The following is a 27969-nucleotide window of genomic DNA, read 5'->3' on the forward strand; positions in this document are numbered from 1 at the left end:
TCCATTTCTGATCTGGCTCCTTCTAATGGCCTGGGAAGAGAAGCAGAAGATGGTCCGAGTGCTTGGGCCTCTACCACCTATGTGAGAGACTCGAAAGAAACTCCTGGCTTCCGGCTTAGGCCTGGCCTGACTCTGGTTATTGCAGCCATCTGGGGAGTGAACCAGCAGATGGAAGATCAATCTCCATCTTTTCCCTCTCTCTCTGTAGCTCTTTCAAAAATATATGGTGGATTAAATTTATTTTCTCTTTCTCCTGATACTTCCTGACCACACACACACAGAAAAAAAATCAAATAAAAGAATTTTAAAAGGCATACATCCCAAAGAATAGAAGAGAAAGTAATGGAAAAGAGATGTCAATTTTTTAGAAGCCACGGGATGGATACTTGGCCTAGTGATTGAGACACTCATATTCCATTCTGAACGCCCGAGTCCCAGCCCCCTGGCTTCTGATGGAGCTTCCTGCTCACGCACATCCTGCTCATGCACACTGTGGGAGGCAGCAGGTTGAGCTCCTGCCACCCACAGGGCAGACTCACAGAGTTTCTGGCTCCAGGCTCTAAGCTGGCCCGATTCTGAATGTTGTGGGTAAATTATTAAATTTTATAAAATCCTTGGAAGCCAAAAAGCCGACATGACTAAAGAAGTGCTTCCCAACCTGGGGCCATGTGTCCCCCAGGAACCATCTGGCAATCAATACCTGAGACATTTTTGGCTGTCACAGCTGCAATGAAGAGAGGCAGGCATGCCGCTGCACACCCTACATTGCATAAAACGGCCCCACACAGCAAAGGACCTGGCTTCAGCTGTCAAAGTCCAGACTGAGGGTGCAGAGCTGAGCACTTAGGTTGGGGAAGGGGGCTGAAAGAGGAAGTACCATGTTCAGCTCACTCCACAGAACTCCAGGAACTGGGGACTGCCGGGACCTGAAGGCCACAGGAAGGGTCCAATGTCAACAGGAGCGCCATAAGCCCTGGGCTCTCTTCTTCTCCCAGGACACTCAGCCTCGGACCTTCCTACGCTCCTCCAGATAGTAACGTTCCAGGGGAACTGAACCAGAAAGGCCTGGGGATACTGGGAACAAGGAGGACAATTACAAGGCATTCAATGGAAAGCAGGGCACTCAGCTGAGTTGTGAAGACTGGGTTAACTCCCCAGAACACCACCACACGGTGCTTCAAGAACACACTCAGCTGGCCAGAGAAAAGGGACTTCCAAAAAACCAAAACCAGACTCTCACACTAGAGTTGGAGAGCCTCCTGACCCCCAAGCCTCAAATGTGACACCAGTTCTGGGCTGCAGACACCATTCCAACACCTGCAGTGGCGCTCACCAGGTACTGAGGCCTGGTGAACACGCAGCTTCCAATCAGCTCTCCCCCACCTCGCCCTTAAATGTGACTGGGCAGCCACCTGAGGAAATCCTCTACAATGAAAGCCACAGAACAAAACAAACAGAAGCTAGGAACACTGAGAAAGAAAATTATGTAGGGAGAGGAACAACTTTTCAAACATGTAAGTAAGTCGCACAGATGAGGAAAATACCAACACTGTGATGGCAGCCATCGGAAACTCCAAAGGGCGGAAGGATTATTTGAAGAAAGTGGAGGACAACAAGAAGAGATGGAAAATGGGAGAGAAAAAGTAAGAAAATTAGAGGATCCCACAGGAGACCTAACGTCCTGCCACAGAGGCTCCACACAAAGGACAGGGAACTTTTTTCAAAGCAATGATGTCAGAAAATTTCTTAGCCCTAAAGGATATGAGCTTCCAGACTGAGTGGCACCAAGTGCCCAGCATAACAGATTATAACGGACCCACAGCCAGGGACACCACCGTGAGATCTGAGGACACCAGAAGAGACAGAGAAGCATAAACAACCAATCAGAACGCAAAAGCTTCCTTCTTAAAAATTTTTTAAAGAGTTATTTATTTATTTGAAAAGCAAAGATAGAGAGAAAGGGTGGAGGGGGGGAGAGAGGGGGAGAGAGGGGGAGAGATCGATCGATCTTCCATCTGCTGGTTCACTCCCTAAATGGCTGCAATAGCCAGGGCTGGACCAGGCTGAAGCCAGGAGCCAGGAGCCTCTTCCGGGTCTCCCAAACGGGTGCAGGGGCCCAAACACTTGGACCATCTCTTTCCCAGGCACATTATCAGGGATCTGGTTGGAAGTGGAGCAGTTGGGATTCAAACTGGTGCCCATGTAAGATGTTAGCAGTGCAGGAGGAGGCTTAACCTTCTGCGCCACAGTCCTGGCTCCAGAAAAGCTTCTTAACCACAGAGGGAAAGCAGGAAGTCAGTGGATGGCATGGGTGGTGTGGCATGGTAGGGTAAGCCACCGTTTACCATAACCGCATCCAAAATGGGAGTGCCATTTGGAGTCCTGGTTGCCCTATTTCCTATCCAGTTTCCTGCCTGGGAAAGCAGTGGAAAATGGTTCAAGTAGTTGTGTCCCTGCCACCCATATGGGAGACATGGATGGGCTTTCTGGCTCTTGGTTTCAGCCTGGGATGCCCTGGCTGTCACAGCCATTTGAGGAGTGAACCAGAAGAAGGAAGACCTCTCAATGTACACAGCTGTCCCCTTTTTCACTCTGCCTTTCAAATAGATAAAATAAAACTATAAAAAAATTAGAAGTCAATGGAGCATTATCATCAAGATTCTGAAGGAAGATGGATTTCCAACCTGGAACTCCAGACCCAAACTATCAGGAGCAGATCAAAGCCATTATCAATTACACAAGGTCCATAAATGTTGTGTCCAACACAGTACTTTCTGAGGCAACAACTGGAAAATGCCTCAGCAAAACAAGGGAAATAAAATCAAGAAAGAGGAAGATGTGAAATCCGAGAACTCTTACATGATAAAAACTTGTATAAGAAAGGAAATGTGATCATAACCTATCTACAACAGCATGTTCATTAAAATGTAAACATTAACCTGGTTAAACATAAATTTTTTCTAAAGATGGATGAAGAATGGGAGAAGGGAGATACATGAGTGACAGTGATTGTGTGCATGCGTGCGTGCTTCCAGGGGCGGCGGTCAGACATGGTAAAAGACCTAACTCTCATCTTCTACAGGAAAATCAACAGGTTATGTCTCAAACAGGAAAATCATCTAAGATACAGTAATATGAACACTGTAGTTACAAATATGGAGGGAAGAGGCAGGTGGTGGGTGCAGCAGGTTAAGCTGCTGCCTGGGACGCTGATATCTCACACCGAGTGCTAGTTAGAGTCCCAGCTACTCCACTTTTTAACCCTCTTCCAGCCAATGTTGCATGGGAGACAGCTGATAATGGCTCAAGCACTTTGGTTCCTGCCACCCATGTGGCAGACCTCGATGGAGCCCCTGACTTCTGGCTTTGGCCTGGCCCAGCCCCAATTGTTGTGGGCATTTGGGGAATGAATCAGCAGATAAAGGATGTGTGTGTGTGTGTGTGTGTGTGTCCCTTTTTGTCACTCTGATCTTCTAATAAAGAAATAAATTTTTAAAAATGGAAAGAAAAACAACTGGTAAAAACTTAAAAGCAGCCACCTGTGGGATGTGGTATGAAACGTATGAGGCATGTGGTTAATGCTGCTTTCCATCAACAACTGTGAGCTACTAAATGGTTTTTATAGCCAATAGTATGCATTGCTTTAATGAGAACATATAAGAATATCATTAAAAATTTAAAGGAGATAGATATGAATGGTTTTTTAGATAACTGTAAACACCAAAAAGAATAAACTTATAAAATAGTATGTTGTTGTTAAAAATAATAGTATCACATTTGTTTTTACAAAATGTTTATCACACACTCAGGTACTTACACTATCAACTCTCAGAGGTCTGGGAGAGGGTGGTGAGGATGTACTTCTGTATTATTTATTTATTTATTTATTTTTTTGACGGGCAGAGTGGACAGTGAGAGAGAGAGAGACAGAGAGAAAGGTCTTCCTTTACCGTTGGTTCACCCTCCAATGGCCGCTGCAGCTGGCGCACCGCGCTGATCCGAAGCCAGGAGCCAGGTGCTTCTCCTGGTCTCCCATGGGGTGCAGGGCCCAAGCACTTGGGCCATCCTCCACTGCACTCCCTGGCCACAGCAGAGAGCTGGACTGGAAGAGGAGCAACCGAGACAGAATCCGGTGCCCCGACTGGGACTAGAACCCAGTGTGCCGGCGCCACAGGCGGAGGATTAGCCTATTGAGCTGCGGCGCTGGCCAAAAAAAATGTATTCTTTTAAGACGTATTTATTTTACCAAAAGGCAGAGTGACAGAGAGACCTTCCATCTGCTGGTTCACTCCCTAAAGCCCACAACAGGTGGGGCAGGGCTGGGCTGGGCTGGAGCCAGAAGATAGCAGCCCTATCTGGGCCTCCCACATGGGTGGCAGGAACCCAAGTACGGGGGGTCATTCACTGTCTCCTAGGCGCAGTCGCAGCAAGCCGGATGGGAAAGGCTCAGTAGTCGGGACTCAAAACTCACACGCCAACACTCTGATGTGTGATGTGGACATCCCACGTGGCAGCTCAACCTGCTGCATCACAGCACACGCCCCGAGACAGATACTTGCGGGGAATCTTTAAGGATACAGGTAACTGTTTATGTCATACCATTCCCATCTTGTACCTCCAAAGCTCTTTCTAAAAATAAATCAAAATAATAAATTGTCTCCAACAAAATATGGCTCAACCCCAATTTAAGCAGTAATGTGGGAGCAGGGACTCGGCACTTGTCAGCCACCTGTCTCTTCAGACCTTCCAGGCTCTAAGCAGCATAGTTTGAAAACTAACACTATTTCAAAATGGAAGGAAAGAAACTCACAACATGACATTCTCTGAGACAGGAGAATAGGAGCAATTGTTTTCACTTGCTTCTCTCTCTCTCTCTCTCTCACACAAACACAGAGAGAGAGAGAGAGAGAGAGAGAGAGAGAGAAATACTTACCTGTTCCTTGAAAATGCATATGTAACCTATAATATCTGTAAGGGTGAGGTAGAGACAGCAATAAAGCCATACTATTGTATATTTGTATTATCTATTTCTTTTTCTTTTTGACAGGCAGAGTGGACAGTGAGGGACAGACAGAGAGAAAGGTCTTCCTTTTGCCGTTGGTTCACCCTCCAATGGTCTCCTATGTGGGTGCAGGGCCCAAGCACTTGGGCCATCCTCCACTGCCCTCCCAGGCCACAGCAGAGAGCTGGCCTGGAAGAGGGGCAACCGGGACAGAATCTGGCGCCCCGACCGGGGCTAGAACCCGGTGTGCCAGCGCTGCAAGGCGGAGGATTAGCTTATTGGGCTGCGGTGCTGGCCCTATTTCTTTTTTTAAAGATTTCTTTTTTATTTATTTGAAAGGCAGAGTTATATATAGAGAGGGGAAAGACAAAGACACACACACACACACACACACACACACACACACACATCTTCCATCTGTTGGTTCACTCCCCATATGGCTGCAATAGCCAGGGCTATGCCAGGCTGAAGCCAGGAGCCAGGAGCTTCTCTTATATCTTCCATATGGGTGGCAGAGGACCGAGTACTTGGGTCATCTTCTGCTGGGTCACAGGCGCATTAGCAGGGATCTGGACTGGAAGTGGAGCAGCCAGGGTCTTGAACCAGCAACCATATGAGATGGTGGTCTCGCAGACAGTGGCTTTATCAGTTACACCACAATGCCAGCCCCAATATTACCTCCTATTTATTGTATACCTTAATCATTTGTACTTTTTAGAAGTATTTCTATTTTTACAATTTTCAAATGTGTTGGATAGGGGATGGCACTGTGGCGCAGTGGGTAAAGCCACCGATGCCTCAGCATCTTCTATGGGCATTGTGGTGTCCCAGCTGCTTCACTTCCCATCCAGCTCCCTATTAACGGCCTGGGAAAAGCACTGGAAGATGACCCAAGTGTTTGGGCCCCTGCTACCTACGTGGGAGATCTGGAAGAAGCTCCTGGCTTCAGCCCGGTCCAGTGCTGGTCACAACAGACTACTAACTAGTACTGATCCTTTTAGGAGGAATTCCTAATTTTCCTCTGCCACTATGGGAATATTGTTCTCCTTAATTTTATATTTATCATTCCAATGGAATTGTTTTGAGAGACAAAAGGTAAAAATCATGGGCTCAAAGCATAAAAGAGCACGCTCAGTCTCAAGAATCAGACCAGAGTTTGAATTCTGATGCTACCACTTCCTTGCTGAAGGATCTTGAATATGTTATTTAAGTTCCCAGGGTTTTTGCTTCCTTATCTAAAATGAGAATAATCATGGTAAGTTGCCACTTAGGCTTGTTAAGAGAAGTAAATGAGACAAGGCAAGTAAAGAACTGAATGCATCTTTTTGCATGCAGTAGAACTCAGTAAACACTGGCTGTTGTTGAAATGGGAACTCTGGGCTGAGGGTTTTTTTTGTTTTGTTTTGTTTTTTGTTTGTTTTTTAATTACTTAATGTCAAACACAAAGGAAGAGATATTTTCCACCGCAGCCTGATCGTAAAGATGATGGAGAGCCTTGACGACCCTAATTGCAATACTGCAGCATAATTCATTAATTACACTTATTATTTGTTATTTGTAATGTGCTCTATAGAAGCATTTTCTTTCTGTGAGCTTGCAGCAGTTATGGAAAAACATACCGTTTATTCCAGGTCTTTAAAAAAGTAACCAAGTATGTTCCCAGAAGAACTGAAAGCAGGGACACCCATAAACCAATGTTTAAAGGCACAGGGCACAAAACGTGGAAACAACCCAGCTGTCCACCAATGGACAAACAGGTAAGCAAAATGTGGTACATTCACGAGAGTACAGCCTCAAAATATAAGAATATTTTGGCATATGCTACATGATGAACTTTGAAGTGTACTAAGTGAACTGTAGTAATGAAATAAGCCAGACAGAAGGACAACTACTGTGATTGTACTTAGAGGAGTCAAATTTGTAGAGACAACATAGAATGATGGGTGGTCGGGGCTGTGGGGGGGCGGGGGAAGGGGGAGGAAGAGACCAGAGAGTTACTCTTGTTCAATGAGTACAGAGCTTCAGTTTTGCGTTACAAAAATGTCTGGAAATCGCACATTGAATTAATGTACTTAAAACTCTTGAACTGTAGGCTCACAAATGGTTTACATGATCAATTTCATGCTTCATATATTCTATCACAGTTTTAAAAAGGTAATCAAGTGCCCAAGTATGACCATCCTCCATTAGATTCCACATGGTGCTTACATGGTACTATTCACAATCACAGCTACACATTTTGAAACAAACTTGGGCAGACACATCATTCAGCTCGTTCAGAGGGCAAACATTAACCATCTCCTGTCTCACACTCTGGTTCTGTGTTCCTCGGTCCCTAACAGGTGGGGCGAGGGGGTTCGCAATCTCTATCCACAAATCCTTCATTGTATTCTCTGAACAGTGGATACAGAAATGTAGGAACTAGAGATATAACTACACTTGAGTCAGTCTTCCCTAATAAAGAAACATCTATATGAAACATATTTTATATGGAAACATTTCATTGATAATGCCAATAAAAGAATGATCTAAATGCACAACAGGGAGTGAATGATAGTAAACTACATAGCAAACAGAACATTAGAGCCACAGATAATTCTTATGAATGAAAATGGAAAATATGTGTATATAATTTGTGATTTTTTAATATGAGAATATATTCTAAAAAGATAGAAATGGAAAATTAACATGTTGACAGGTGATTATCTTTGAGAAGTATGAATGATTGTCTACATGCTTCCTATATCTTGTAAATAGCCTTTGGTTTTTATAATGCACTTTCATTTTTATATTTATTTTCATAATGCATCCTTTTAAAATTATGATTTGTACAATTATGCCTTAAAGCATTATATTTTTATTAGTAAAAAAAGAGTACAAAATAAAGAAAACTGACAACTGAACTTTTTCTCCCTGAGTACTCACATTCTCAGGTATGCTGGGAAGTTCTCTGGTATCAGGCACAGTAAAATAAGAATGCTGAAAAAGAGAAGCAAACATAGTTTATTTTTACAAAAATGTGTAACAAGCACAGTACTCAAGCATTTAGATAAATGATAGGAAGATATTTCCTTAGTGGAAATATCCACGGGATATTTTCTTGGGATAATAATGGATTAAGCCAGTTGCATTAAATCATCAGTTTGGTAGACAGAGTTCTTTGCTATAAGAGATGAACTTTGTTGGGAGACACAAATGAAGAGCTCAAAGATGTTAAAGACTAAATTCCCATACAATGTGTTCAGGCTTCTGAAAACATGAAAGTTCCAGGTTTTATAATTTATTGTTCAACAAAGCAAGTGGACTTCGGGGACCAAATATCACTGGATTCACTCAGCAATGGTCTTTACCAAACAAACCTGCTATCTCATTTCAGCACCTGAGATTATATCCACCTGAAAACTGTGGTCGAAATGTGCCCCAAGGGGCAGGCGCTATGGCGTAGTAGGCTAGGTCTCCATCTGCAGTGCCAGCATTCCATACGGGCACCGGTCCATGCCTAGCTGCTTCTCTTCTGATCCAGTTCTCTGCTATGGCCTGGGAAAGCAGAAGATGGCCCAAGTGCTTGGGCCCCTGCACCCATGTGGGAGACCTGGAAGAGGCTGCTGACTCCTGGCTTCTGATCAGCTCAGCTCTGGCTGTTGCAGCCATGTGGGGAGAGAACCAGCAAATGGAAGATCTTTCAGTAACTCTCTCTCTCTCAAATAAATAAATAAATAAAATCTTAAAAAAAAAAAAGTGCCCTAAAGGCCTGAATGATGTTAAGGACAGCTCCAGCTAACGGCCAGCGAGCTGGGCCCACCAGATGGTTAATGGCGGGGAAACCATCCATGAAGCACACTTGCCAGCGAGCCTCCTGACTTCCAGGGAAGAGAGCGGGAGACTCGGTGGAGTTGAAAAACTGACCTCTTCAGAGAACTTTAGTGAGGCAGCTCCACGGATGTAACAAGCGTGTATCCCTGAGTTCAGTGACAACAGGCTGAGCGGATGACACCCCCTCGGCTGCTCTTAAAGACTCGGAGGACAATGGCAAGCAGGAGTGGAAAGAGCCTTGGGCTGGCCAATTAAACATGGGATTGTGCAAAGGCCAGGAAAGGGCACATGCAGAGAAGGTCAGCTCAGCCATGGCTGAAGTTCAAGCTGGGACCGAAAACTGACATTTCAGGAAGTCCTCCACTCCCCTTATTCTTGGGTAATTGCAAAATCAGTCAGACTCCAGAAGAATGAGTTGTGTAGACTTTCTCAAATGAAAGGTCTTAGGGACAATTGTTACACCACCACCAGCAACAATAGTATCAGCTACCTGTCTGATATTCAACAGATAGTTTACTGAACATCTGCTATATGGAAAGCTGTATGCCAGGTACTTTATAAATATTATTTTTAATTTCCATAATGAATTTCAAGGCATACATTATCTCCATATGTGTGTTACCAGTCAGTAAATTAATGCTCAGAGAGGTAGCCTGTCCGAGGTCACCCAGGTAGCATGTGACAGAACTAGACTGAAATCAGGCCTGTGTAACTGGAACTGTATTCTTTCCATTATAACAGACTACTATTCTTGTGCCTTTTCTGAATAAATTACAGCTAAAGGAACTTGAGTGAAGAAAATAAACTAAAATGCAAAAAGATTATTATAAATAACTTTTTATAAAAGCCTTCTGCAATGGACTATCTCAAAGTCTGTGTGTCTATGCCAAAATATTACCTATGAATTATTATAACAGAGATGGCATAGCACAGAAACTAGAAAACAATTCAATTTCTCAATGAGGATTAAAATAGGAGAAGTAAAATACAATGTCCAAATTTGACTCCATGAGATATTGACTTCTATACCAACTGTCTAGACAGGAATTTCCAGAAATGTCCAGCGACAGACTGTCCAGGCCATGATGGAATCACCCAGCAATGTTTGGCACAGTGAGAGGCAAAGAGCTCGAACCACAGAGCGGGTCACTTAACAGCTATGTGAGCTGCAGCAGCTTCACTTAACAACACAGAAACTTCATTTTTCAATCTGTAAATGGGAATTATAGTATTGACTTCAAAACTTTGTGAAGAAATGTTACATATACGCCTAGCACTCAATAAATGATGTTTTAACACACAGTAACTGTTGCTCTCACCTGTTAACTTACATTTCTATTTTTCTCAATCATCTATATTGGACACATAGAAATAGTCTCTATCCAAAAAGTCCAGTATTACCATTTTATCAACATTTCAGGCTTTCTGATCTAGATGACACTAGCCCTTAAAAAGCAGAAATGCAATCTGGAGAGAGGAATTCCTAGACAAGAGCAGAGAAAAAAAAAATCTGCCTTTATAGATGCGATGGGTTGAAAATAGTGAGCCAAGGCAATTCCAAACCCAGGAGCCCAGCTGTCCTTTGAGACTGTCTTGCTCCACTGCCCATGAAATGCTGGGGACCAGGGGAGTTCAGAGGCATTCCTAGAAACCACTGGCACGGAACAGCTGCACCACCCAACGGCACTGCCTGCCTGAGGTGGCTTGTCCTTTAGGCCTGGCAGGCTCGCTGCCCATGCGGCCATGTGGAGAAAGGCATGTCCCTTCCTCTTAGCAGCTGGTGACCTAGCCTGGCCACTCCAGGGAGACCTGTCGCATGCCATTACAGATGGAAGCAGTGAGATCAAGCTGCTTAGGAGAAGAGATAAAGACAATGGCAGGGTATCCTGGCTGCACAGCGGTGACTGTGGCAGGTCTAAAGCTCATCTGATCATCTTTTTTAAAACATTTTTATTTATTTATTTGAGAGGTAGAATTACAGAGAGAGGGACAGACAAAGAAAAGGGTCTTCCATCTGCTGGATCACTCGCTACATGGCCAGAATCGCTACAGCTGAGCTGATCCGAAGCCAGGAGCCAGGAGCCTCTTCTGAGTCTCCCACGTGGATGCAGGGGCCCAAGCACTTGGGCCATCTTCCACTGCTTTCCCAGGCCATAGCAGAGAGCTGGATCGGAAGAAGAGCAGCCGGGATGTGAACCAGCGCCTGTACAGGATTCCAGCGCTGCAGGCAGAGGCTTAGCCCACTATACCACGGCACCAGCCCTCATTTGATAAATTTTTGGTGATCATTGTTCCCTCTTCTTAGGATATGTTTTGTACTAAGGGTTCTTTCCTTCTCGTGCTGTATTAAAACGGGGCAAACACTTGTACAAAATGGCAGCTTCCTGACTTTCTTCTCTTCTTCCCTCCCTCGCCCCTCTACAACTCAACACACACAGCCCAGTGGAAGGAACTCAGCTTTGAAGTCAGCCCTGGGTTTGTAAAACCCAAATCTTATCATATCCTGACCACATGACTTTGAATAGACAGATACCTTCCCCTCTCCAAACCTTTCATCAATGAAATAGGTGTTCATCTCTATTTTGCAGAGAATTGTTTCAACGTTAGAGATGCATATTTGCTATAAATTAGAAACGTAACGAAATGGTAGCTCTATTATTAGTAATTGGTATGAATAGTGCTTTGACTTTTATCATCATTCTGGAAAAAACTCTTAAGAAATACTGCTTTTCTTTAGGGGGTCAGGTACCTTTCTACTCACTGAATGCCAACAATGTGCCTGGTTCTAATGAAGCCAAAGACACAACTTCCAAATGTGCAGGCCCCAGACACAGGAGAAACAGTCCCTGTGGAATAATCAGCATCTGGCCAAAGGGTGTCTATCTGATAAAGTCAGTGACAAGGTTTAATTGAGGGAATTAGGGAATTCCAACTACTGAAATAGGGAAAAGATCTCTTACACCTCTTCTGATGCCTTATCTGACACATTTGGAAACTGAGACCCATGAGGTTAAAGGTCTTGATTAAGGTCACTTAGGTCATTGGCCACATGACAACCAGGATTGAAATCTCCCCTTGGTGCTTAGGGGCTTTGCACACTGTATTCAAAGAAACAAATATTACCATGGGCCAGGAACCGTGTCCCGTCCTCGCCCTCTCTGTCCTCAAGGGACACACAGGCCAGAGAGGAACGCAAGAAAACGCATCACTCCAATGTGGTTAACTAAGTCCTGCAAAGTGCCGAAGGAGGATTCCTCTGGAGATGAAACCGGAGTTGAATTCTGAATCATTAACAGGATTACCTGGGCAAACGGGAGAGGCAATGCGTACGGCCAAGGGGGAGAGCTGGGCTTCAGCACGGGGAGATGTACCACAGTGCCCGGGGGTCGGGGACAAGGGGCGATGCAGGGAGTCCAGGACAGAGCTCAAGCGAAAGGCAGGGGCAGGGTTCCTATTCCAGCCCAGGATCTGCTATGCGGGCACTGCTGGTAATGGGGTGATGGCCAAAGAGGAGCCTGGGAACATTTAGGACCGGTCTGTTCCTCACTGAATTTCAACAAAGAAAGAATTTGACACCCGGGCCTGCCCCAGGCCTAGGAGTCTCAGCATATTCCAGAATGGGGTTAGGGAGGTGCAGAGGACAGAAGATGATGCCTCTTACTGTTCACATTGAAATGCCTTCTCTCGGCCTGCCCACCACCCTTCCTCACTTACCACATTGAGATGAACAGACACTCCTGGGTCGGGGATGGGAAGTTTGTGCAGGGTTTCGAGGAGCTCATTCCACTGACTTTCCTGAAAGAAACAAAAGGTCTAAGTAACAGAAGCAAGGCTTGGCTCTTAGTCAGATCCCTGCCGGGAGGTCTAGGTACACAGTGTGCTAGGGACCCTCCTGAGGGGCGCGGGGACACGCTGGCCCCAGTACTGAAATAGGTTTGATATTCAAGGAGGATTGGGCCCAAGAGATCGCGGATGGCTCAGACAGAAGCACCAAATGGAGCCTCCCACACCGAATTTGACATTTTCTACTCAGCGAGACACCTACCATGACCGCCTTATATGGATCATATACCATAAGCTCTCAGCAAATCTATCCCCTCAACTCCATAGCAACAACTTCTAAATGCAAACAGCCCCAGCTTCCAGGGCGGGGGTGGCTGAGGGAAATAACGAGGACACTATAGATCCTGTCTTCATCATCGTTGCCCTCAATTAATTTTATTGAATGTTCACTGGGTACACACGGCAGCCTCCAATTACAGAAAGTTAGACATGAACTAAGTACAACGGCATGCCATAGAGGATGGTGGCTGCGCATTTTAATTAGTGAAACTGGGCAACAAAATGACATGCAAGCGGCACAAATTATCCGACTGAAACATAGTCACCTTTAAAATGCTCCAAGGAACACTACACATGGAATCATCCAAAGGCCGCTTCTCCCATCCTGTGGAATTCTTTGTGCCAACACAGGAGTGGTAGTTTTATATTTGTACCCATTTGCTATGTACTGGATTCTCCCAAGTACCTCAGCTTATTAAAAATGTAAAAACTGAGGTTAAGAAGGTGAAGCAACATGTCTGAAATCAGTGGTTTATGAGTTGCACGGATGGAGGGACAACCACGGGTCTTTTGTGCTCAAGCCCAGAGACCGCTCTGTCTCACTGCAGCTGTTTGGTAGTGAGGTTAGTTAGGGGGAGGTTACAGGATGAGCCTAGACTACAATCTCACTTCAACCTGAACTCAGGTAAATCAAATACTTTTCGCACAGAGGGCAGAGATGAACTTAAAGGTACGTTTGTGAAGAAATCTCAGACTTGCAAAGCAGTTGTAGAAACAGCTTGAAAAAACCTCTCTATTTCTTGAAATATTTGCGGGTGGGTAGCTAACATTCTGCTCCATCATTCATAAATACAAACAAGAACATTCTCTGCACAACCAGGATTCACTGTCATCGTTGGGAAAGTGACCACTGAGCAGCACTACCATGCAGCCTTCAGCTCCCATCAAGCTTTGCCAATTGTACCAATAACACCTGATGGCAAATGATCCGGTTTAGGACTACACACCGTTGCCTTCGGTGGTTGCGACTCTAGTCTTCCTCAGCCTGGAACAGCTCCTCAGTCTCCTCTATTTGTACGACTGAGGATGAGACCACCCACTTCATAGAATGCTTGATATTTTCTCATGATTCACATTTCAATTCGTTCCTTTACTGATGAGATTTCCTTTGATCATTTGATTAGTTCATCTCATATCGCTATTGTGAGATTCCTCCTTCCTTTGTATTTAGTAAGTGCTTTGTGGAGCAGTGCTTTATACATCCATTCCTTGCAATTTTCAATTTATCCAGTTACTTCTTAATACTACTAGCTATAGGCATGTGGTTTCTGCTTTATTCACTGGGCTTATTATAACCCTTTGCTTCAGTTTATTGTGATGGTCAAACTGTCCCAGGTATGACCAGTGGGAGCTCCTTAGACCTCCAAGCTCGCTTTGTGTCTTTCTCACATGTCCCCATCACCTTTGGAGTGCTCCCTTCCTTCGTGGCACAATAGGTAATTCGAGCTCATCTAATGCTTTCCCTGTCCCTGTCCTGGAGTCAGGCCTTTCTCTAAGAGCCTTGGTTCCTACCAGTGGGCAATGGTCTTTAGAAACCAAGATCTGAGCACCAGGCGACCTCATTTCTTCTTGGTGTGCCTGACACCAGGCCCTTCCTGTGGACACAGCCAGGGACTGTGTTACACACACACAGACTCCTGGTAGACCCTGGACATCTGCTTATTCCTACATCTGTCTTCACCTGTTGAAAGCCATGGGTTTGCACTGATGAGTCCAGTGCCAGCGGAACATAGGAATCATTCCAGTTTCCTCCCTGCCCGTATTTGTGATGTGTCCTACAAAAGTGAAGCACCCTGGGACCGGCACTTTGGTGTAGCGGGTTAAACCACTGCCTGCAGTGCCAGCATCTGATATGGGTGCCAGCTTGAGTCCTGGCTGCCCCACTTTCTGACCCTGCTATTGAGCCTGGGAAAGCAGAAGAAGATGGTCCAAGTGCTTGGGTCCCTGCATCCATATGACAGAATGGGATAAAGTTCCTGACTCTCGGCTTCGGATGGCCCAGAGCTGGCTCTTGCAGCCACTTGGGAGTGTGAACCAGCAGATAGAAGACTCTCTCTCTCTCTCTAACGTTGTCTTTCACTTGATCTTAGCCAAAAGGCTGAGAAGCAATAACTTGGCCTTTCAAATAAATAAAAATAATTTTTTTTAAGTGAAGCACCCTGTCCTCATTTTCTTATCGTATTTACTTGTGTGTGTGTGGAATCACTCTTCTATTGCTGCTGCTACTGTCTCCTTCCTTACCCAGACACCCTCCCTGCCCTCTTTGGTCACTGACACCCAGGGTTGGGCCTCCATCATCCACCCCCTCACACACGCTCACCCTGCTCAGGCTCCAACACCCCAGCGCCAGGCCACTCCTGCGGCCTCCCTTCCGGGATCCTTCCAGATCTCACCAGAGTTCTGACATCCCAGGCAGAGCTACCATGAAAACATCCTTGTCTCCTGCAGGCTCCCACAACCAGGGCAGGCTGCCCCTGGTTAGGATGCCCTCCTTGGCCTTGCCACTCCTTCTACATGGATGTTCTCCATGTCCCACTCAGGGCCTGAGAACCACAGCGGCACCCTCATCACTCAGCTCAGGCTCCAATTCCCCACGCTCAACTATCAGGGTCACACACACAGACATGCATACTAGCAGCCTGCTTTGCTCAACCTTCCCGGTGACTTTCGGGAAAAGCAAGGTTTTTGGAAGGCAGGGAGGGAGACACTCCATTTTTAAACAAAAAACTCTTTCCTTCTGTTCTAATATGGTGACCCACATCTTAGAAACAAGCCAGGTGTACCTAGATTTCTTCTTAACTGGTTCATGATTTCTTTATCCAGAAGAAATGTTAATAAACAGAGTCTCAGTTCAGGAGAACAGACCCCATCTCAAACATGCTCCTGATCTCAGTGGCCAACATCTCAAGAGGCAGGGTCCTTGCTGGGGTCGGTGCGACACACTTGCAGGGCAACCAGTCCCTTTCCTCTGTTTGAGCTGTACCACCTAGCCTTTCTTAGTTCTCAAGACATGTTTTAAAAAGTGGATTCATGGTCTTCTGTTTTGTTTTAAATTACTAGAGCATAAATACAGAGGAAAAGAACATGAGTCCATTGCCAATTCAAAACTGCTAAGGGCCTACAAGTTAGACAAGTCTATGTACTAAAGACACCTTTAAAATTTGCACGAAAGCCCAGATGTTTGAAGTGACAGCAAATCAGAAATCGAACAGACCCAAGGTGTTGTCCTGGCTCATTCATCAAGGAGTAAATCACTTCTCGCGAGACAGAGCTCCCTGGCACCCGTGCTTCTTCTCAGAGTGCGCCTTGATCCCGGGAGCCAGTTCTATTGGTGAGGCCTCCGGAATGCACTTGCCAGTGGCTAAATCTAACATGAAGAAAAGCCTACACACAACTTCCACCTTTCTTACACGGAATCTCCCCAAGTGTATTCCAGGAAATTGCGATGTCTCAGAATATTAATACCAGTCAGGCAATCACAGCGCTCTGGGGCCAAATGAGACAGGAGGCACTGGAGGCGCAGGTCCCCCAGTGCAGGGCTTCTCAATCATAGGAAGGCAAGAACAAAACACAGCCTTCCCTTCCCCTAACCCTAACAGTGCTGAACTAGAGCATCCTGTTTATGGAGAATGTCTCAGAACTAATGTTCCACAGATAAAAATGAAGGGGAAATTCTCTCTAATAGTTTGATAATAATGGATCATTTTAATTAAAAAGAAAACTTAGGCCATTTATACAAAGGAAATGATAACCAGCTAGACATATGGACACATACTCGGCTTACTAATAAAGAAATGTAATTAAAACAATGAAACTCTTTACTTGTCAAACAATGAATTCAACAAATGATACTGCTGAGAGTAATATGACCCAGTCATCCTCCTCCATAGCTGGGAAACATATTCTTTCTAAAGAAAAAATGATGCAGGGATTGCAAACTACGACGTTGGCATCCCATATGGGTACTGGTTGGAGACCCGGCTGCTCCATTTCCCATCCAGCTCTCTGCTGGAAAGCTCTCTCTGGAAAACAGTGGAGGATGGCTCAAGTGCTTGGGCCCCTGCACCCACGTGGCAGACCTGGAAGAAGCTCTTTACTACTGGCTTTTGCCTGGCCCAACCCCAGCAATTGCAGCCATTTGGGGAGTGAATCAGCAGATAGAAGATCTCTCATTATTCCTATCTCTCTTTCTCTTTTTCTTCCTCTTTCTGTGTAACTCTGACTTTCTAATAAATAAAAAAATCTAAAAAAAAAAAAAAGAAAGAAAGAAAGAAAGAAAAAGTGATTCAATTATTTCAAAAGGCACTTTGGTAAATGTTGTAAAAATGTTTATGCCCATGGATCGTACAATGGTTCACTTGGGTTTTTCCTCTAAAAACAACAATCCAAATGGAAGAAAATACTTTTATACATAAAGTATGCTAATGGCTGAACTACTTTCAGCAATAAAAAAATTCCTAATAATAGGGAAATACATCAGTAAATGCAGGTACATGATATAATATTACAAACCACAAAGAATATTGGTGGAATTTTTAGTTGTATGGGAGATTTACTTCTGTCAGAATGGTACCTAGGAATGGGGGCTACAAATGTCTAACTGCAGCTCCTCTTTGACACCTGACACCCATGGAAATGATTAGGGCATACTGGCTTTTCCAAAAGGACAGTAAAGCATGGCTGACTTTGTAAAGTAATTTTCAGAGACTTACAAAAGTGACTAGAAACACACCACAAACTCTCACTAAAGCAGGACCTCAGGACAGCTGGGTAGGGGGCTTGCCAGTTAAGTGTTTAACTCAAAACTGCAGCATGACACGAGCAGCTGAAATGTATGTCCTTGGCAAAACCGTCATTTAACATCAGCAACGAGCTTTCAGGAATGTTTGGGAATGTTAGGAATTATGAATATTAACGGAGAATGCTAAGGGAATATTTTTATTAATTATTTAACTCAAAGGAAAAATAAGGAAGAAAACAAACCAAAAGGCTAGCAATACTTATTTTATGGAAGGGAGTGGGGCAGGTTAAGAAATCATTCTCTTTTCCTTCCTCCTATTTTTCTGAATCTCCAAACTTTCATTAATAGACAGTCATTATCAATTTTGGTAAATATTTTTCTGAAGTATAAGGCATGATTTATTTTTCATAACCATCAATATTGAAGTTTGCATGTTAAAAAGAAGGTTGTTGTTGTTTTAGAAAAAGCAAATACCTGTTTTTTGGTCGTATAATCTGCCAAGATGTTAAGTAGCTTATAAAACACCTCGAACCAGGGGAGGTAGCTGGGGAAGAAGAGGAGACACATGAGATATTAGTACACAGGTTAAAACCTTCACAGGACCTATTCTAAGACAGCACATTTCAGCGTCTCTACATCCTGCAGTCTTCCTGTCACAGACTGTGCTGGAAACACAGACTGGTGAAATGCTAATTATCTCGGAGATTCTCAAAACTGTCTGTGTAAGGCAGAGGGATGAATGTCCATTATAAATTATTCCCATGCCTCAGAGCTAGAACAGGTTCACGGAGAAGAAATTCAAAGCAGACTCTACAATCAGGCCTCATCTCTGAGTAGCCCCCGGGGCCTCCCGGACCACACCCACCCTCCCCAGGAAGGCATCTATTCCATTTCCCATGATCAGACACACACAGCCGCCGCCCCATCCAGCCTCTCACTGTTGGAGGCTGCAAGTTATCACACAGGGCCCACGAACCCCACACCATTCCTGATGGTACAGGGGACACTCTCCCACAGATGCGCCTTCCTTCTACTGACTGCAGAGTGAGCACTCAGTCCCCGCTGTCCTCCGTCAGGGCCTGACGACAGCCTGGTAGCCAGCCTTACCACGGTTGTCTACCCACTCTGTCTCTTCCCAACGCAAATCTACGCCCCATGTTGGATTAAATTCTTGCAGTGATTCTCCCATTGCCACAGGATCCAGCCCACACTCTTTAGGATGGCTTTCAAGGCTCTTTCATTATCAGGCCTTTGGCTGCCTCTCCGGCTGTCCTTTGTCCAGTTGGCCACATACACGGGTGCTTCAAGAAGATTTTGGAGAATGGAATTAAATGGTGAGTTGGTTTTGGTGCAAAAAAATTATAAATCCATGCATACAATGGTTCTTCAAATAGTTCATGGATGGGCAGATGTTTGGCTTAGTAGTTAAGAAACAGGTTAGGACCAGTCCCTCTAATATCATGGGAATGCTTGGGTTCAGTTCTCAGTTCTGGCCCCTGACTTCAGCTCTTGCTAAAGCAGACCCTGGGAAGCAGCAAGTAACTGAGACACTACCACCAATTCCGGAGACCTGGACTGAGTTCCTAGCATCAGCCCAGTCCATCTCCATCCGTTGTGGGTATTCGGGGAGTGAATCTATAGATGGGAGCTCTATCTTCTCCCTTTCTCTCTCAAACAAGTAAATAAATAATTTTCAAAGTTCAAAAGAAAATGAGTACTATGAAAAAAACTTTGCATGAATTTCAACATTTCTTGCACCAAAGTTACCATTTTTCCACAAACTTTCTGAAATGCACTGGCACCTGCTCCCTCTCGTGGCAGGTTCACACAGGGACTGTCCACGCCTCCTTGAGCCTGCCTGAGCGTGGCTGTTCCACCCTAAGACCTGCATGGTCCAGCCTAGCTGATTTCTTCACACCCTCCACAAAGTTCCCAGCTCTTCTTGGTGCCAGCCCCACCGGGCCTAATGCCCCAGCTTCTGTGCTGCCCTGGCCTCATGCGCACACACGGGCCCTAACACTCCACTCTAGCTGAAGCACGCAGCCGCACATCAGTCTTCTCAACAGGCCTTGTGGCAGACACAGGGGAACGGGCACATCTTCCTGCACTTTGTCCTCCAGTGCCAAGGACAGGGCTTGGCATGTGGTCAGTGCTCAGCATTTACTGAACAAATGCAACTAGACAAAGTCTAGCGGCAAAACCACCTTAGAGTGTTATGGAGTTGTTGAAAAGCATCCCTTCTCCGAGACACTTGGCCACTTACTTCAAAGGCCTCTATTGTCTAAGAGCAACTTTCTGGAAGCTATGACAGACAGGCTGGTGAGAAGAGCATGGCAGCAGGCACTTGCTGCCTGCAGAGCTCAGAACCTCCGTCACAGATAGAGCTGAACCCCAGGCCCAGCGCACATGTGACATCTTGCCAGGGAGAGGGGCCAGCACCCTGGACAGATTACTGGCTGGGCTGCCGAGGGTAATAAATGAAGTGAGAGACAAGAGAGGGGACAGATAAAGTGTGCACCTCCCGGTCATTAACGTCTGTCCCAAGCCGGCACATGCTACTGTAAAATTTAAGTAGCTTATCGAAACATACCGATAAGCAACTTAACTCTTCACTTCTATGACAGCATTATCACTTATGTTAATATGTTGCCATCAGCCCTGGCAGCTGCAGATGGACTATTACTGAGGGAACTGCCGCTGCCACTTCACACAGCGTTTACTTTGGCAGAGCAATGTAAACATTCAAGAGGGATTAGGGAGGAGATAAGTTTCCCCCTTCCTACTCTGTTAAATAAACCTCAGCCGAGTTAAAAGCCATTATAGAAGGAAGGAGAAATCCCCTCCGAAGAAAACTCTTGCACAGATTAGAGGACTCTTAGTAAACAAATTCAACTGAGGATTACACATTTTTTTTTTTTCCTGGAAGAAAAATGCCACCAGTTAAATCCAGCAACTCAAAGTCAGGAAGCAGGGCTGGGGAGGGGAAGAAGAGGAGAAAACATATTCTTGCAAGCACACCCTGGCCTCGTGTCAATGCCGGGAAAGCAGTTGCTAAACAGAGCATGGCAGGCTGGATCCTCCCACAGCTCAGCACTACAGTATACATATTCAAGCAGTTGGGGACAAGGAGGGCCAACGGAATGACACAGCTTGGGCCAGGACCTCCCAGCCCAAGTCCACAGCCCTGCTGTGACGCTGAAGGAAAGCGTCATGGCAAGGACCTCTTGGGCTGCTGCAGGAGCACCCAGGTTCTCACTCAGCCTCACCAAGTCAGTGCTCTGTGGCCATGCTAGGCAGAACCCCAGCAGGGCATGAGACGCTTTGCAGCTACCCAGGAATCAGTCGTTTCGTTCTCCCCCTGGCCTGGCTGGACACAACTGTTGCCCACATGTGGTCCCCTGTGCACTGACAGATGAGTGTCTAGTGATGGCAGTGGTAAGGTTTTGAAACCAAAACCCAGCTGTCTTCTTCTTCAAAGGGGCCCGCTCGCCCCTGTTGGGAGGCCAGGGTCACAGCTGAGCTTTATCCAGTGGCGTTTCCTGTACTGCTTCATTAGCGCCAGCACAGCGGCTTCGCGCTGCCTGGGAGCCTGCAGGTGAGGACAAGGCGACCCTGCGGTCCATTCTGTGTGTGTCTGTCACCAGCGGGGAACAATGCTTCCTGGTGCACAGACAGGAAACAAATGCTCCATTCCGCTGCTGCTCCCTGGCCACTTACGGGGCCCAGGCCTCCCTGGTCCTGCTCTATGTGCGCCTGTGTTCTCCCTGCAGTGTCATTATGCGGTGGGCTCAGGCAGAGACTGGGGAAAACATCCCAAGTGCTTTATTTAGTTTAGAAAATCTAGGAAAAAGGAGGAGGGGGACCAGCATCGTGGCACAGCAGGTTAAGCTGCCTCCTGTGACCCTGCAGCCCATATGAGCACTGGTTTAATGGGTCCTGGCTGCTCTACTTCCAGTCCAGGACCCTGCTAATGTACCCAGTAAGGCAAAAGAAGATGCCCAAGTTCTTGGGTTTCTGCTGCCCACATGGGAGACCCAGATGGAGCCCAGCTGTTGCTGTCACTTGGGGACTGAACCAGCAGATGGAAGATCTCTCTCTCAATCTAACTCTGCCTTTCAAATAAATAAATAAATCTCAAAAATAATGAAAAAATGATGGTGCATCATTGTGACCCAGTCAGCAGACGGGAAGAGCCAGAAGAGGTACAGCTTGTGTCTCACCAATGGTGGCCCAAGTAACCTGGTTCCAGGCTCTGCCTTTGCTCCCAGGCCTGATAATCAAATGGAAAAGCTTTGTGTGAGGTAATACAAAGTTTAAATCTTAAGAGAGCACAGGTGGCACTGCCGCACTCCTCAACACACTCCCTCGCTGGCACGGGGGCACCACAGACCAACGGAAGTCGTGCGGGCAGGCTATAAAGACAGTGCAACGGTGACAACGGCCAAGGGGCAAAACCAGCGTGAAGTGCGTGCAGTGTGTGAAGACACAAGGCAGTGGGCTCGAGTGGGGGCACCTTAGCAAACGCTTTCTATGATTCAGGAAGTCAGTTTAGTGAGCTGCTCATTCTCAGACTAAGCTCAGGAACTAAGTCCAGTGGAAGGCAGAGAGCGCACCTTTTTTTTTTTTTTTTTTTAAAGATTTATTTATTTATTTATTTGAGAGGCAGAGTTAGAGAGAGAAGGAGAGAGAGAGATATCTTCTACCCACAGGGCCATCATCCAATGTTTTCCTTGTTGCATTAGCAGGGAGCTGGATCAGAAGTGGAGCAGCTGGAACTCAAACCAGTGCCCATACGGGATGTTGGCATCACAGGCGGTGGCTTAACCCACTATGCCACAAGGCTGGCCCATGGCTCACTTTTCTAAGCTCACTCCATGGACTGGGCCATCAGGTCAGTCATTCCTACTGGTGGGTGTGCACACTGGTGACTGAACTTGTACTCATCTATGTGAAGTGTGTACATGATGGGGTTCCACTTCATTGTCACAAGTACTAAAACAGAAAACCATTCGGAAAGCTTCTCTTCCTAGCAGTTCCGTTTAGGGCCACTGGATGAGCCCCGCAAAGTACACGTGTAGCACGGTGGGACGTGGTGCATGGGTGGCAGGGGCTTCACATGCTGAGTGAAGCGGCCCCATGAGAGAATGGTAGTCGGCACTGGGCGGGGGGGGGCGCTGTGCTCCTGAAGGGCAGGCTGGCACAGGGTTGGAGTGGGCATCCTGCAGAGAGTGACTGGCACACTCTGTTGGGGCCCAAGCAGAATGGGGAAGACTTCCTAAATGGTAGCATTCAAGAAGGGAAAGGAAGGTGTGGAGGTAGGCATGAGGTTTGGCATGGGGTCAAGGGAGCATCTGTGTGGAGCAGGGCGGTGTGTGTGGGAGGGTGGGGAGCTTGACCAGCATCAGTGGTAGAACCCAAGACGAGTACATGGGGCATCCAGAAGGCAGTGGGGGAGGGGGTGAAGAGTGCCTGAAGGGTAGGGACGGTGGCAGAGGAGACTGCAAGCAGCTGAGAAAGCTGTCCGTGGTAGGAGGGGCCAGCAGCAACAGCCCTGCCCAAGGTGTGAGAGTCTGAGGACAGCGAGGAGCGCAGCGCCCTCAGAGGGAGACAGCTTACAAACAGGCAAACAGACCAAGTCTCATCAAGCAAGTAAATACGACTGGGGTCAGGTGCCCGACTCTCAGAGGAGAGAGTCACGAATACAGATAAGGAGAAAACGAGAATGGACCGGACATGTCAGGCTGGAAGTAGCTATATGAAAGCATGGCTTCAACACACAGGTGAGTAGGCAGAGGCAGGTAAAAGGAACAGAAATGCAGGACCAGTGTAGGGGCACAGCGGATTCAGCTGTGCCTCGTGATGCCTGCACCCCGTATCGGAGGGCCAGCTGGAGCCCTCATCCTGCTCCAGTGTCACCTGTGTGGGAGACCAGGATGGAGTTCCTGGCTCTTGGCTTCAGTCTGGCCCACACCTGGCTATTGTAGCTATTTTCTCACCTCTCTTTTCCTCTCTGCTGCTCTGCCAGAGAGGGGGGCTCCCATGCTGACAAACTCTGCAACGATTTAAGCATTAAACAAATGAAGACAGAAAGAGATATAAAAAATAGGAAGCCGGGAGTCTATGCTGGCACTGTGGTGCAGGTGGTTAATCCTCTGCCTGCAGCGCCGGCATCCCATATGGGCGCCGGTTCTAGTCCCGGCTGCTCCTCTTCCGATCCAGCTCTCTACTATGGCCTGGGAAAGCAGAAGAAGATGGCACAGGTGCTTGGGCCCCTGCATCCACGTGGAAGACCCGGAAGAAGCTCCTGGCTCCTGGCTTCGGATTGGTGCAGCTCTGGCTGTTGCGGCCATTTGAGGAGTGAACCAGCAGATGGAAAACCTTTCTCTCTGTCTCTCTCTCTCTGTGTCTGTAACTCTACCTCTCAAATAAATAAATAAAATCTAAAATAAATATGAAATAAAGGAACTGAAAGCTTGATGAGAGATGGGGTTGCTTTATAACATCAAAGAACTTCTTCTCAATACACTCACTACTACAAAGGGAAGCAGAATGGAGAAGACGGGTGACATTACCCCAATCAGGGAAGGGGACCAAGTGAAACGCTGTGCCACCGTTAGAACACAGTGCAAAGCCTACAGCATCGCCTCTGTCCTATTCCTGCCAAAGAGGCAGAACCTAATCCTGAGGAAACCACACAGAGGGCTGCTCTCCAAAATCACAGCCACACTGTCCTGTTCATGAAAACCTAGGAACCAACTAGCAACTGCTGCAGACCGAAAGGTACCAAAGAGACCTGACCATGAAACACCGAGTCTCTACTTCGTTGTTTTTCTAGTAAAACACTGAACAGGAAGAGTCCAAAGATTACAGGGGTATTACATTGTATCAAAGCCAAGACCAATGTTGTCACTTTTAGGACTGTAATGTAGTTACGTACAAGAAAAAGATTTTTTTTTAAAATATACACTGAAGTGTTCAGGGTTAATAAGAGTTATTCCAACGACATGTCTCAAATGGGACAGGAAAAATTTTCTCTGTGATGTACTCACAACTTCCGAATAAGTCTGTTGTGTTTTAAACTTAAATAGAGGAGAGGTGCTAAAGGGCCTCTATTTCCGTCAAAAACACTGGAGGTGCATTAATCAGAATATACCAAATGACATGAACTGGGAAAGTGAATGAACATATTAAGAACATGACTATGGAGAGGGGCACACAATGGAGGGAGAACAGCAGGGTGGATGTGCAGGTCATTGGCTTCCTCACAGAGAAGGCCGAGCAGCGTTGTTGGAAGGTTGGGCATAAAGAGCTTGACAGGCAGAAAAAACCCTCATGAGCGATGGCGTGGCCAAGGGCAAGAGGGGAGGCCGGAGCAGCGGCAGAGCCAGACTCTGTAGGGTCAAAGTGACAGGCCTCCCCTTCATTCTGCAATCAGCCGGGAACCAATGATAGTCAGAGAGCAGTGTCACCCTGAGGGCGAGGAGGAACCAGCTAGAAAGTGATTCTTTCTCCCTCATCTCAGCCTTCAACAGAACTCACTGTATCTCATCCTTATCAGGACCAGTGTCTGCTTAGCTATCCTAAAAAAGAAAATCTTAAGATAATATAACCTAGTCAACCACATGGTCTGAAAAAAAAAAATCAACATAATGCTCTGGCTCTATTATAAAAGAAAAATTGAAAGACAGTTTCTAGCAGAATTTCACATGTGAACACTCAGGCCCATCCTATCAGGAGACACAGTGAAGCCGTCCTTCCTGGAAAAGGACACCTGGCAGGGCTGCTTCTACCATGCCTGGTAGTAGAGTCTTAACCTGACGGGGTAAGACCACAGAGTGACAGGGAATCGGGCCTTTGAATTGCTTCCAGTGACTTCTTACTGCTGAGGAGCTTGGGAAATTCCATCCTGGGTGCTCCAAGACAGAGAAGCCCTTCTTTTCTTACTTCCTGTTGGCAGATTTTGCCAAGATTTATCAAGTGGGAAAGCATCCCATGGCCAAGAGTGTTTGGCATTCAGTACTTAAAAACATCAAGTCTCCCTCTACTCCCCCAAACTTAAAAAGCAAGGAGGCTGGCATACGCGGGAAAAATCCAGATTTGAGTCCAGTTACATTGGGTTTGAATATCGGGTCAGCTTCTTGCAGGCCAGGGCAGCTCAGGAAAGCAGTCTTGCAAAGACTCAATTTCCTCTCTACTGAAAGATGGAAATCGACGACCTGAGAAGCTGGTGTACCTAACAAACACCCAACACAGAGCCATGAACACTCTTCTTGCCCCTCCCCACCTGACCCCATGGCCAGTCTCCAATTTGGGGAGCTCCCTTTCTTTCCTGGTGTCAGGATCACAGGCTCCTCCAGCACTCTAGGAATTCCTAAAGTCAACCAGGGTAGAAAGAGGAAAACGTTCACCAACACTGTGACTGCTCAAGACACTGAACCCCAGCACCCACCCCGGCTCCTGCGTCTTGGCCAAATATCTACAACGTAAATTGACCACAAGGTACAAGTACAGCCTTTGCAAAGGATGCAGGACTGCACGAGGCCCATGTTAGAGATGCCAGGCACTGGGCTCAGCACTGAGAAGTCACCAACCACTGAAGACCTGATGGAATTAGATCGGTTAATGATAGAGAAAAATCAAGAAAAACAAGGACGGTGACACCACAGCCACATCAAAAGAAAGTGATTTCAATATCAAAGGATACAACAGGGCTTTGGGAAATGTAAGGCCTCAAATATTTTAGGAAAAATGACTCCTTTTAAGATCATGCTGTGAAAGTCAAACATAAAGAGTTATCCCCCCCAAAAAAATTGACTAATTTATTCCAAGAGTTAATGCATTATTGAAACTGAAAGCTAGATTTTGTTGAAATAAATTTATTTTCAAAATTTTAGGTTCACATTTTCTAGATAAAAATCCTAAACTTTCCGCTATTTTTACTATTAACTTTGGGTCCCATTTAAATAGATGCATATTATTCCCAGAATAAGAAGCCTTCCTGGGATCACTCTACATTAAGGCTCTTGCTAGTTATACCGGATGCTTGTCTGTCCGTTCTGTTCGTGTCACCTCAGTGACAGCAAGATCATAATTGTGTACTAGCTGTTCAATGCTTCGTGTGTGCCTGGCACATGTTCTAGACTCAGTAAATCAAAACTTCCTCTGACAGATAGCACTCACCTCTCTAGTTTCTACCAAGGCCATTACCACTGGAGTTAGAGATTAACAATCAGCCAACTCTTCTTTGGAGGTGGGGACCTGACTTTAGCAGGCAGCATTTGGGTTATTTTAGAAATAACCCAGGCTCAAGAACGACCTCTGCCAAGGTCCTGCGGAGTCTGTGACAAATCACAGGAACAAGGCAGGCAGATGTTCACAGGAGTGGAAGGAATGGCTACAAGACAAGATTTTCTGCCCTCGCCCAGGCCCCAACACCAGTAAACTCCACCATCTACTCTGTGTTGCTACTCAAGGGCTGTGGGAAGACATCACCAGACCAACCTGATTACATCCATTTGGAAACTTGATTCTTTCCAAGCAGAGGTGAATCCTTAAGATCACTCAAGAGGGGCTGGCACTGTAGTGTAGTAGGCCAAGCCTCAGTCTGCGGCACCAGCATCTCATATTGGTGCCGGTTTGTGTCCTGGCTGTTCCTCTTCTGATCCAGGTCTCTGCTATGGCCTGGGAAACCAGTGGAAGGTGGCCCAAGACCCTGGGCCCCTGCAACCATGTGGGAAACCTAGAAGAAGCTCCTGGCTCCTGATCAGCCCAGCTCCAGCCATGTGGCCATTAGGGGAGTGAACCAGCAGATGGAAGACCTTTCTCTCTGTCTCTCCCAGTCTCTGTAGTAGCTCTGCTGTCAAACAAATAAATAACTCAAAAAAAAAAAAAAAATGCCTTAGCACCAAGCTGCACACACTCCTTTTCAGAGACAAGCATAGCACATCTTCCTGGGCTAACTACACTTAGCTTCAATGAACATTTCCTTGCAATTTAAAATTAAGATGCCATTTCAAGTTCAGTCACTGCACATTTCGAGGTTATTAGTTTCCCAAATGTTGCATTCAATCATCTGTCTGCCCACACACTCCCTAACAGATTAGAACCTGTTCCGTAAGTGCCTGGCACTCACCCTGCTAGGTGCATGGAGGAAGGAGAGCCAGGTCTCAGCATCTGGGGAGCTACGGTCTCAGGAAGCAGACACACTGGCAGATGATGTTAGCAGTGCTAGGTCAGTGCTCTCAGAGAAGGTCGCGACGGGAAGGGAGGAGAGGGTCAGAGTCTTCCCAGA

The 27969-nt window shown here is 46.2% G+C and overlaps 1 protein-coding gene across 13 annotated transcripts in view; it reads right to left on the minus strand.

The window, feature by feature from the left end:
• Nucleotides 1-27969, minus strand: part of DENND1A (DENN domain containing 1A) — a 558482-nt gene that overhangs the window by 255804 nt on the left and 274709 nt on the right. For all 13 annotated transcript variants that reach the window (XM_070056538.1, XM_070056536.1, XM_070056525.1 and 10 more), the window contains 3 exons: nucleotides 18153-18222; nucleotides 12530-12610; nucleotides 7928-7981 (listed from right to left, as the gene is read on the minus strand). In XM_070056538.1, coding sequence (XP_069912639.1) covers nucleotides 7928-7981; nucleotides 12530-12610; nucleotides 18153-18222 — 205 coding nt within the window. The remainder of the gene's footprint in view (nucleotides 1-7927; nucleotides 7982-12529; nucleotides 12611-18152; nucleotides 18223-27969) is intronic.

Source organism: Oryctolagus cuniculus, chromosome 1 (genome assembly GCF_964237555.1).
Source record: "Oryctolagus cuniculus chromosome 1, mOryCun1.1, whole genome shotgun sequence".
Classification (NCBI taxonomy): domain Eukaryota; kingdom Metazoa; phylum Chordata; class Mammalia; order Lagomorpha; family Leporidae; genus Oryctolagus; species Oryctolagus cuniculus.